The sequence below is a fragment of the Olea europaea genome, chromosome 23 (assembly GCF_002742605.1).
Source record: "Olea europaea var. sylvestris chromosome 23, O_europaea_v1, whole genome shotgun sequence".
Lineage (NCBI taxonomy): Eukaryota > Viridiplantae > Streptophyta > Magnoliopsida > Lamiales > Oleaceae > Olea > Olea europaea.
Genome location: NC_036259.1, coordinates 402,605 through 413,223, shown reverse-complemented (window position 1 = coordinate 413,223; position 10,619 = coordinate 402,605). Strand labels below are relative to the sequence as shown.

The 10,619-nt window shown below is 34.4% G+C and overlaps 1 protein-coding gene across 1 annotated transcript; it reads left to right on the top strand.

Moving 5' to 3' along the window:
* The first annotated feature begins 383 nt into the window (after positions 1–383).
* On the top strand, positions 384–8,590 carry LOC111372051 (nuclear pore complex protein NUP96). The gene is made up of 5 exons (XM_022994205.1): positions 384–3,004; positions 3,326–3,449; positions 5,852–6,000; positions 6,336–6,433; positions 8,146–8,590. The coding sequence occupies exons 1-5, from the start codon at positions 434–436 to the stop codon at positions 8,339–8,341; spliced, it is 3,138 nt and encodes a 1,045-aa protein (XP_022849973.1). The 5' UTR covers positions 384–433; the 3' UTR covers positions 8,342–8,590.
* The last annotated feature ends 2,029 nt before the right edge of the window (positions 8,591–10,619 follow it).

Genomic DNA, 10,619 nt, shown 5'->3' with positions numbered 1-10,619 from the left:
GTATGATGTCCAATGGATGCCTGCATTGTAGATGTGTCGTTCTGCTGCAAATTGATTTGGAATATTGGGATCAGAATGACTTTCAAATATTATTGTAGCTTATTAAGGGCAGCAACTGTTTAACTCAGAGAAAAAAGGTTTCGAAATTAAAGCGGTATGAATTATTGAACAATAGTCTGTTTGTCTTTTTATTTATTTATTTTTTTGAGGAATGAATTGTTCAAGTCCTCATGTTTTATACCTCTTCTTCACCCGAAATTTTAAGGGAGGGGGTGGGTTTTAACGATAAATTGTCACTTATTTAGTGGATCTAGATATTTTTCATTTAAATTATGGCTTTTTATCTAATATGAGTTGTATCTACTGTTGTCAGGGCCCTGCGGCATATTTTAGTTGACTACAAATTCATAGTCTGGATTGATTGGACCCAACAATGGAAGTTGATGTAGGGATATTCGACCCTGTTCTGGTTCTTCAATCACAATATAAGAGAAGAAGAATTTCTCTGGACAGTGCTGATAACCTGTCATGTCAGGTTTTACTCGACATTGAAGATTCTTTACCAATATTGCAATCTTCTGATTATTACACGGAGCCTTGCTTGAGTGAACTTTCTGCTCGGGAATTCATGAATCCAGGCTTTTGCAGCAGAGTTCAGGATTTTATTGTTGGCAGGGTTGGTTATGGATGTGTTAAATTTATTGGGGAAACTGATGTTAGATGGTTGAATTTAGACCAAATCATCAAGTTCAATAGAGGAGAGATTGTTTTATATGAAGATGAAAGTTCTAAGCCAGTGGTTGGTCAGGGCCTTAACAAGCCAGCTGAAGTAACTTTATTCTTGCGAGTAAAATCGTTAAATCCTTGTAATGAGGATTGGTTAAAAGAAGTTGTGGGAAAGTTGAAGCACAAGACAGAGAGTCAGGGAGCAAAACTGATCTCGTTTGACCCAATAAACAGTGAGTGGAAATTCTCAGTACCGCATTTTAGCAAATTTGGCCTGAGTGAAGATGATGAAGAAGATATAATAATGAATGATGTGTCTCCTGAAGCTCAAGATCCTGCGGAGATGATTGATGGCGAGGTTTCAGATATTGATAACGAAACTTCCTCAGTGGACCCAACACTGCTTTCACATTCTTTACCTGCTCATCTTGGGCTTGATCCTGTCAAGATGAGAGAAATGAGGATGTTGATGTTTCCTGCAGAGGAAGAGGACTTAGAGGATTTCAATGCTATGCATTCACATGAGCAACCACCCTCTGCTAAAGAATACTTAAGATCTCCATTGCATCATTCTTCTCAGAGATTAGCTCGCAAGACAAGTCCTCCTGTGATTCGCAAGACTCCATTAGCTTTGATTGAGTATAACCCTGGAAGTTATAGCTCTAGCTCTCCTGGATCCATTTTGATGGTTCAACAAAATAAGGGTTTGTACCTGAAGCCATCAAAATCTGATGGTTTTAAGCTCGACCTTAAGCATGAAACACCTGTAAGTGGTAGCCATTCACATAATATAGTTGACGCAGCATTATTCATGGGTAGATCATTTCGAGTAGGGTGGGGCCCTAACGGCGTCCTTGTTCATTGTGGTAGGCCTGTTGGCAGTACTGACCACCAAAATGTATTATCTTCGGTGATCAATCTCGAAAAGGTTGCGATTGATAAAGTTACAAGGGATGAAAATAACAAAGTCAAAGAGGAACTCAGTGATTTTTGTTTTGATTCTCCTCTCAATCTTCACAAGGAATTAACTCATGAAACAAAAGAAGTTGAACTGGGATCTTTCAAATTAAAGCTTCAAAAACTTGTCTGCAATCGTATGATTCTGTCAGAGATTTGTCGGAGTTACATAGCCATCATTGAGAGGCAACTGGAGGTGCCTGGTTTATCATCTGCTTTGCGAGTTTTGTTAATGCACCAAGTGATGGTATGGGAGTTAATTAAGGTTCTCTTTTCTTCTAGGAAAATTAGTGGGAACTCAAATTCTGTGAAAGCTGACAATGAGGAAGATATGATGCCTGATGGTACGGAAAGTGCTCCTCAGATTGACTTGGAAGCACTTCCACTAACGAGGCGAGCAGAATTTAGTTTTTGGCTGCAAGAGAGTGTTTACCACCGTATACAAGAGGAAGTAAGTTCATTGAATGATTTTAGTGATTTAGAGCACATATTCTTGCTTCTTACGGGACGAGAGATGGATGCAGCTGTAGAAATTGCTGCTTCCAGAGGGGATGTAAGACTGGCTTGTCTTTTGAGCCAGGCTGGTGGTTCCATTGCCAATCGCGCTGACGTTGCTCATCAGCTTGATCTTTGGAGAAAAAATGGAATGGACTTCAGTTTTATTGAGGAAGAAAGGGTGAGGCTTCTTGAGTTGCTTTCTGGTAACATTCATGGAGCCTTGCATGGTGTGAAAATTGACTGGAAAAGGTTCCTAGGATTGTTGATGTGGTATCAGCTTCCACCTGACACTTCATTGCCCGATGTCTTCAACACTTATCAGAAGCTTGTTAATGATGGAAGAGCGCCAAATCCAGTTCCAGTTTACATTGATGAATGTCTAACAGAAGAGGATACATATAATTGGGAAACAGTGGAACGTTTTGATCTTGCTTATTATCTTATGCTTCTTCATGCGAGACAAGAAAATGATTTTGGTGCTTTAAAGACCATGTTCAGTGCTTTTGCCTCAACAAATGACCCACTTGACTACCACATGATTTGGCATCAGTGTGCAGTTTTGGAGGCAATTGGTACTTTCAGTTCTAATGATCTTCATGTTCTTGACATGGGATTTGTTTCCCAGTTGCTCTGTCTTGGGAAATGTCATTGGGCCATCTATGTGGTGCTTCATATGCCCCATCGTGAAGACTATCCTTATCTACAAGCTACTGTTATTCGGGAAATTCTCTTCCAATATTGTGAAGTGTGGAGTACAAATGTCTTACAGCGGCAGTTCATTGAAAAACTGGGCATTCCTTTGGCATGGTTACATGAAGCTTTGGTGAGATGATTTTCCTTGAATTAGTTTAAGCATGAATTGGACCTGTTTAGTTTTGTTTCTGGTAGATCCTTCCGAGATTTCAAAACTAAAAAATTATGTTCCTATATGTTTCTATGCCTTTGAGATTTTGTTTTACATGTACTTCTTAATGGGTATAGCTAAAGATGTCTTATTCGGGCTTCTGTGAATTTTTTTGACTGGAAATCAATATTTCTTACAGCATTATTAACAGTAGTGGGTTGCTTACTTTAATGACTCAGTAAACAATTCTAGGTCTTTGAGGGAGATCTCATCTTACCTCTTATCTTTATTCAAATGCAGGCTGTATATTTCAATTACAATGGTGATAGCATAAAGGCCTTAGAACACTTCCTTGAATGTTCAAATTGGCAGAAGGCACACTCAATTTTCATAAGTTCAGTAGTTCATTCTATGTTTTTGTCAGGTAGATATCTAATTTTATATATTCTTCAGTATATTAATATCCATTACTCAGTGCAGGCCCTTCACTTTTCCTGAGTGAATTTAATTTGTTATGTGGTTGATAATTAAATACTTGAGAATATATTTTCCAGCTCCTATGTTGGTTTGTATGAAGTTAAGGAAATGAGATTTGAAAGCTCTTAATGTTATAATTGCCATAATTTGATATCTCACCAATCAATTCGGATTTTCCGAAAACTTGGCAATTTATCATTTTCGTTCTTGTCAAGTGAGTTGTCTCATAATGAATTGATACTGTTACCATATATTCATATGTTGAGACTTACTGCATGAATGGCACTAGATTCAAGTGAGAGTACTGCCTCGATATTATGTACAGCCACATATCAATTGTTCTTGACAGACGATTGATGTATTATCGTCAAATACAGTTGGGATGGATATATTCACCTGGTTGGTATTGGTTATGTGTTTGAAATTTTTACATTTTTCGAATTGGACTTGGCAATTTGGTAGGAAACTGGAGGTATTGTATAATTCTGTAGTGGACCAATTTTAAAGTAAAATATTTTGGCATTTTCTGCACTATACGAATGCGGCAATAAGATTACGAAGGAATGTAAAGGAAAGCTGAATAGAATTACAAAGTAATGTGAATCTTTCTGTAGGCTTGACTCTCGCTCAAATCCCTCAATTTCTGAATGAGTGTAGAATACCCAACTCCCCTCCTACTTATTCAACTGGGGCCCAATTGGTTACAGATATTTACCTAATTATCCCTCCCTATGTGCTGCTAGCTTCCCTCTTTCTTCCTAAGCTGGGAATAAGTAATGGCACTGATGAAATTCACCCTCAGTTAAGAGTGACAATTTTCCATTCAAGAGGGTGAAGCTGATGTTGTGATGACCCGAATCCTTAACGGTTTGAGTGTTACTAAACAAAAACTAATTTAAAGAATATTCAACATAATCATATAAATTATTTAAGCACTTACCAAAATTTAAATAACGTAATGAATTTAATAAATTAACTTGAAACGAGAAATATTCTAAAACATTTAAAATCAAATGAAATAATAGTTTGACAACGCAATAATTTTATTATTAAAACTTTTGCCACCATAAGCCATTTTCGTGCAGAGTGCCTCGATTCGTCAATTATCTGAAAGTGGAGACATAAGGGTGTGAGAATAATTCTCGATAAACGTGCATGGATAATGAATTCATATATGTATTTCTATGGAAAATTCATAACTTGTATAGGGAGACACGAAAATTAGACCGAACTTATATGGTTCTAAATTCTCATGCGTAACGTTGCTAAACTTCGGTCCATTCTTAATAAAACATATGTAACATGGACGAAACATAATATAGCTGTAGAAATATTACATATATAAACATTAGCTACCATAAACATAAAGTACCACTTACCTTTTTAGTGGACAACTCAAAATGATAAAATGAATTATTGTTGAAAAGAGATCCTTTAGCCGTTTGTGGGGTTGATTATTCCTCGTATGATTGTTTAAGTGTACGACTATATTTAATATTAAAATGACAAGAAAAAGAGAGGAAGTGGAGAGATAAAGTTATAGAGGCAGAGATGGAGAGTGTGTAAATAGTTGTTGAGGGGTAGTTTAGTGTTGGTTTTGTATCATATTTATAGTGAAAATTCTTGATCGTGTGTAGAAAAATAAAAGGAAATGACTAGATGTTAGGCATGGTCAATGCTTAATTGGTGAATTGTCATGAAAATGGTAAAATCAATAGCTTTAATCATGTGGTCAAGTCAATTCATTTAGTTTAAAACTTGGTGTAAATGATGCATGCGGTCAAATCAATTACATTGGCTTGAAATATGGTGTGAAAATAATGCATGTGGTCAGTAAATCATCATAAATCATGACCAATTGGCATATTTACATAGATTTTATTTATGATTTCATCTAATTTTCAAAATTACTTTCTAGCCTTCAAACTATTGGTTGATAACTAATACGGTCATTAGACTAGACCAATAATCAACAAGGTCATTAAACCTTAATAATAGTAAGTCCTATATTTAAATTTAATTAGTAGTAAAAATTTGGGACATTACAGATGTAACTGAATAATAACAATCACAAGAATACTTTTGGTTAAAATGATGGAAGACACCCTTCGTTGCATTGTGAGCAGCTTACATAAGCTTTCTTGAATTAGGTGATGAAACTGATGTACTTATTTCATTCGTTCATATTGGCCAATGAATTGTAACTACCCTGAAGAATTAAAAGTTATTTATACTTGTCTGGTTGGCATTTAATTTTGTTTTCAAAATTCTTATTTTTAGATTACATCCAATCTTGTCTTCATGAGAGACTTATTAAAGTTATATTTGACAACCATCAATGACATGTAGGGCGACATTCAGAGATATGGAGGCTTGCAACATCCATGGAGGACCACAAGTCAGAAATTGAAGACTGGGATCTGGGAGCTGGAGTTTATGTTTCTTTTTATTTGTTAAGAAGTTCTTTACAGGAAGACAGCAGTACCCTGACTGAAATGGTACGTGTTACTCTCTGAAGCTTACTGTTATTGATATACTGGAACTATATTTTCTTTTGTTGCTGCATAATCAGAGCCGTATTAGATATTTAGATTTCGTTGGTCCGTAGATCTTGATTTTCAATCACATGTAATTATCAAGCCAGCAACCCTTTACTTCATTCGTGGAACAACAATCCCTAACCAACCGAGACAAGGAGAGTTGGTAATTTTTTTGGTTGTCTTGAAAGGATTAGAAAGTATATCTAAAAGCTAATCTATTCAAATATGTTTGATGCTATGTAAACATCCTTTTAGGGTTCTGTTGAGGGCTGACAATATGTTCCATTTGACAGGATACTTTTGAGAACAAAAATGATGCATGTAGAGACTTCATTGGAAGCCTAAACAAGTCTTTGGCAGTTTGGAGTACCAAGTTACCAGTTGATGCAAGGTATTGATATTTATGTCTTTGCAAGAAAGCATCATGATCACAAGCACATACACAGCTTGGCTGTGTTTTCCCCATAGCAATTAGCATCAAACTACTAGTTTTTGGTCGCCACGTTCTTTCTTTCTCAATTCTTTATTCACTGTCTATTTTTTGGATGATTGCTTATTGTTTTTCTTGCAATTATCATTTTAAATGTTCACACATCTTTCAGCAGCCTTTGGTTTAGGCATCATATCATCAACAGCTGACTACTAGTTGTAATGCTTGTCCTATATTTTTTTTCATTTCTACCAATTTCATTTACCTTGATTACCAATGTTCCAAGCCACTTCTCTGATTATTCTATGTTTTTCTCAGCCAGAGTCAACTGATATTGTTAGAGTGAAACTCACTGTCATCTTAAAGAGAAAAAATAAAAAATAAAAAAATCCATTTTTGTCTTTGAATGCAGGGATAGATTTTAATCTATGGAGTTTGCACTATCCCACCACTTAGAATTAAAGTTTTGATACTTAATTCTACTTTCTCATAGTCAATATGTCCTATTTAATCTAACTGCAATGTTTGAAATCTATGGTGGCAAATCATATAAGCGAACCTTTATCTTTATTTTATTTATTGGATGGTGATATTGAGTAATAATGAATGTAATGAAAGGGTAAAATAATCACCGTGGATAAACAAAAGTAAAAAAATGAAAGGGTGAAACAGAAAGAATGTTTACGACTGCTACAAGCTGATAAAGGACAATTGTGGTAGGGATTATTTTACCATGGAAGTGTTATTGGCACTTCAAAACTTGCCTGCAGTCGTGATTATGGAGTGCTGGTAAGTTTACGTATGAAGTGCCAGTAATACTTCCATTTACAAGTATGCAGAATCAGTTTGTAAATTTGGGTCAATCTCTTTAGGTCTATTAATTTTCAGATGATGAAGGATATACTATCAATGATGTGTTTGATCTCCACAAGAGGATCAAAGAGTTTCTAAAGAAGAAAAAGGGAAGAAAGAGAGTTATGAGGGTTATGGATTTTGGAGGGACCCTATTTTACATAACTGTGGCATTGAGTCCTGGTTATGAAGTTAACATTTGTATTTATAAGTTATGAAAGGGGGCTAGTGGAGGTAAGAGTTAAAAAGGGTTTCTGCTTATTTTGGTTTTGGATTGGCGGCGGTGGTCTTTTTGTATGGGGGAGAGGGGTTAAATGCATATCTCAAGTAATTTTATGATTATTTTTCATATCAAATGAAAGAGTTCCCAAAGGATAGGGTGGCTGCCCGTCTGCCCCCTACCACTCTCCTTTCTGTTCTGAGATGTATTTCTTAAATCAACGAGTTGAGAAGAGAAGACTGCCTTTTGTTTAGTTTCCGTGATGCTGTATGCTTTCCAGGCACAGATTCAATTCTGGATTGTCCCTAACTAAAAATGATCCTTTGGAATGCATGTTTCTAGATGGAATTTCATCTTTAATTCTCTTACACAATAAATAGCTTTTTATTGAGCAATTGCATTTTCCACATTCCCAATTGTCATTCTTAAGTTGTTAAGAACCATATCGATATCATGTACCCTACATTTCAAGCCTATAATCTATTTTCTTTTGCCGAAAATTCTAGTGCGTACTTTGTTGAGAAAACATTACTCCTTTTGCACTTCTATCCGTATTTTATGGATCCATTTGATTAACCGTACGTCTCTCATTTTGTTTCAGAGTTGCATACTCAAAGATGGCAGAAGAAATCTGCAGTCTGCTTCTTTCTGACAGCAGTGAGGGCTCGAGTCGTGAGGCTCAGCTCAACTGCTTTGACACTATGTTTCGAGGACCCATTCCAGAAGATCTCCGGTCTTGCCATTTGCAGGACGCGGTATCTGTTTTCACATGTTATCTTTTGGAGGAGGCACAATAGTCCCAATTTTCAATATCTCAAGTGCATGTTTGGTGTGCAGTACTTGACATGATTGGACGGACGGTACAATCTAGCTTAGTAGAAGTACGATAGTTGTCCTATTAAATTTGTAATCATGTATGCTGCTGTTAAAGCTATGGAATTTGGTGTTCCACCGTATTGGACATTTTCTTCTCTGTTGCAGACACTTTTGTTTCTTATTTTTAAGGTTGAAAGTTGAACACGCTGTTTATAGACTATTTTTTGGCATCAATTTCGTTTATACGAATTTAACTTCCATAATTCATTTTCTACTTCGCTTCTTTTCATTTGAGCTGTTTTTACTCGGACCTTAGCGGTGGTGGTGTGTTAGAAGATAAAGAACCGGAAGAGATTAAGCCTTTGTTTGACCCCTACTATAATGAGATTTTGGAAATATATTTTAGAATAGTAATTTTTGGGAAAATGTATGGTTTGAAAAAACGAAAGAATTTTTTATTTATGTGTAATATTATTTTATTAAAAATATGTGGTTGAAAATAAGAAAAAAAAAATATTAATTTTAACGGAGACCAAACAAGGGTTATTTGTATGTTTGGCAAAATTAACCTTTTTTTTTTTTTTTTAAGCTGGTCATATATATGTACATTTTATAGGATCCATTACTTCTTACTTATTATTCGCATATTTTGTATGACCAACTACCTATAACTTTGAAAGAATTAATTGTTTAGTTTAATCTAAAATGTCAAACAAATTGTACATGGGTTAATTTGAATGTTTCGTTAAGGAGATGGGTTTGAATTAGCATGAGATTTTACAAATAGGTGTGTCAAATTCTTAAAATAATAATAAAATAAAAAATAAAAAAATTAATAATAAATAAACACTGAAAAGGCATTTTGATATTAGGTTGTTTCAATGTGGACTTCAATACTTTTTTCTTTCTAATATTCAATAAAGTAACAAGAAAATGTATATTGAAACATCTATTTATGTTTCATGTTCTTAACTTTTTAATATTGTGCACAATATCCTCACTTGACTGTAGAAACATCTATTTAGACAAAATAGCAATTCGATTTGCCCGTGTTATTTGAATGGAAAAAGCCTCCTGCACAGGATCTTTTGCACAGGGCCTGTACAGAGGCTCTCACATGGGGGTGGACCCCATGTGTGGGATCCATTCCCATGTGTGTACACCTGTACAGGTTCTGTGCAAAAAAAGATGTACAGGTAGCACAATCGTATTTGAATAAAGTGATAAAATTGTCTAAAAAGCCTGTCAATATGGAAGTGATTTTATGCAAATTTCCTTTCTCCACACTTATTTTCAGTCATACATTCTTTCAAAAATAAAAAATAATTTTCATATTTTTCCATAAGTTTTCTTATATTTAATCACACATCCCCCTCCCCTGCATCCAAAAAAAAAATCATTTTTCTAATAAGCATTTTTTATTTTGCAAAAAGCTCTTGATATAAGTTGCACAGTAATCATTCGTTTATGAAAATGCACCAGTTTTTTTTTTTTTTTTTTTTTTTTTTTTTTTTTTTTTAATATTTTTTTTTTTTTTTTTTTTTTTTTTTTTTTTTTTTTTAAGGGTACAACTCTCATTGTGTTAAAAAAGTTGGTGATATGAATTTACTAATAAAAATTTGGGACATAACTACATCATCTAAAAAGTGAAATATCCTATCATTCCAGAGATCAAACTCTCTTTTGAATTCCAAAAGAAGGAAAATGTAAAAGAGTAATGTTATGTAACTTAACTAGAGCTACAACCTTAATTTAGGTAGCACTAGAGAATAGATTAAATGAAATGTGAAATTAAATAACTTATTTAATTTTATCTATCATTTAATATTAACTCCATCTAAATTGGGGTTGTAACCCCAATGAAACTAAATAACATTATTTTAAAATAAAAATATTGAAATTGAAAGTTTGTTGATTATTTCGAGGATTCAATTCTCGAAAATCAAAGATGCCTTGAATGGTTAGAAATTCAATTATACATGCATGTGAAAATTTAAAATATTTTTCAATTCCCTTCAAGGATTATTTGTGTTTAAATAAAAATCATGACTAAAATTTTACCTTTAGCATAATTTTTCAAACTTCTTTAAGAATCTTGATCACGAATAATCACGATCTTTTCTCACCTTTGTGAATCTTGATCTATCATGATCATTCCACATCATAGTTCAATTGTTCACCATCCAACGATAATCCATAAGAGAGATCAAGAATGAGAGATTAATGTTTCTCATTCTTGTATTTGCGAGATTATGAATG

Bases quoted from the DNA above. Each gene is read 5' to 3' on its own strand.
- LOC111372051 (XM_022994205.1), top strand. From the start codon at position 434: ATGGAAGTTGATGTAGGGATATTCGACCCTGTTCTGGTTCTTCAATCA. The intron at 3,005-3,325 runs GTGAGATGATTT...ATTCAAATGCAG, and splicing joins CATGGTTACATGAAGCTTTG to GCTGTATATTTCAATTACAA. The intron at 3,450-5,851 runs GTAGATATCTAA...AATGACATGTAG, and splicing joins TCATTCTATGTTTTTGTCAG to GGCGACATTCAGAGATATGG.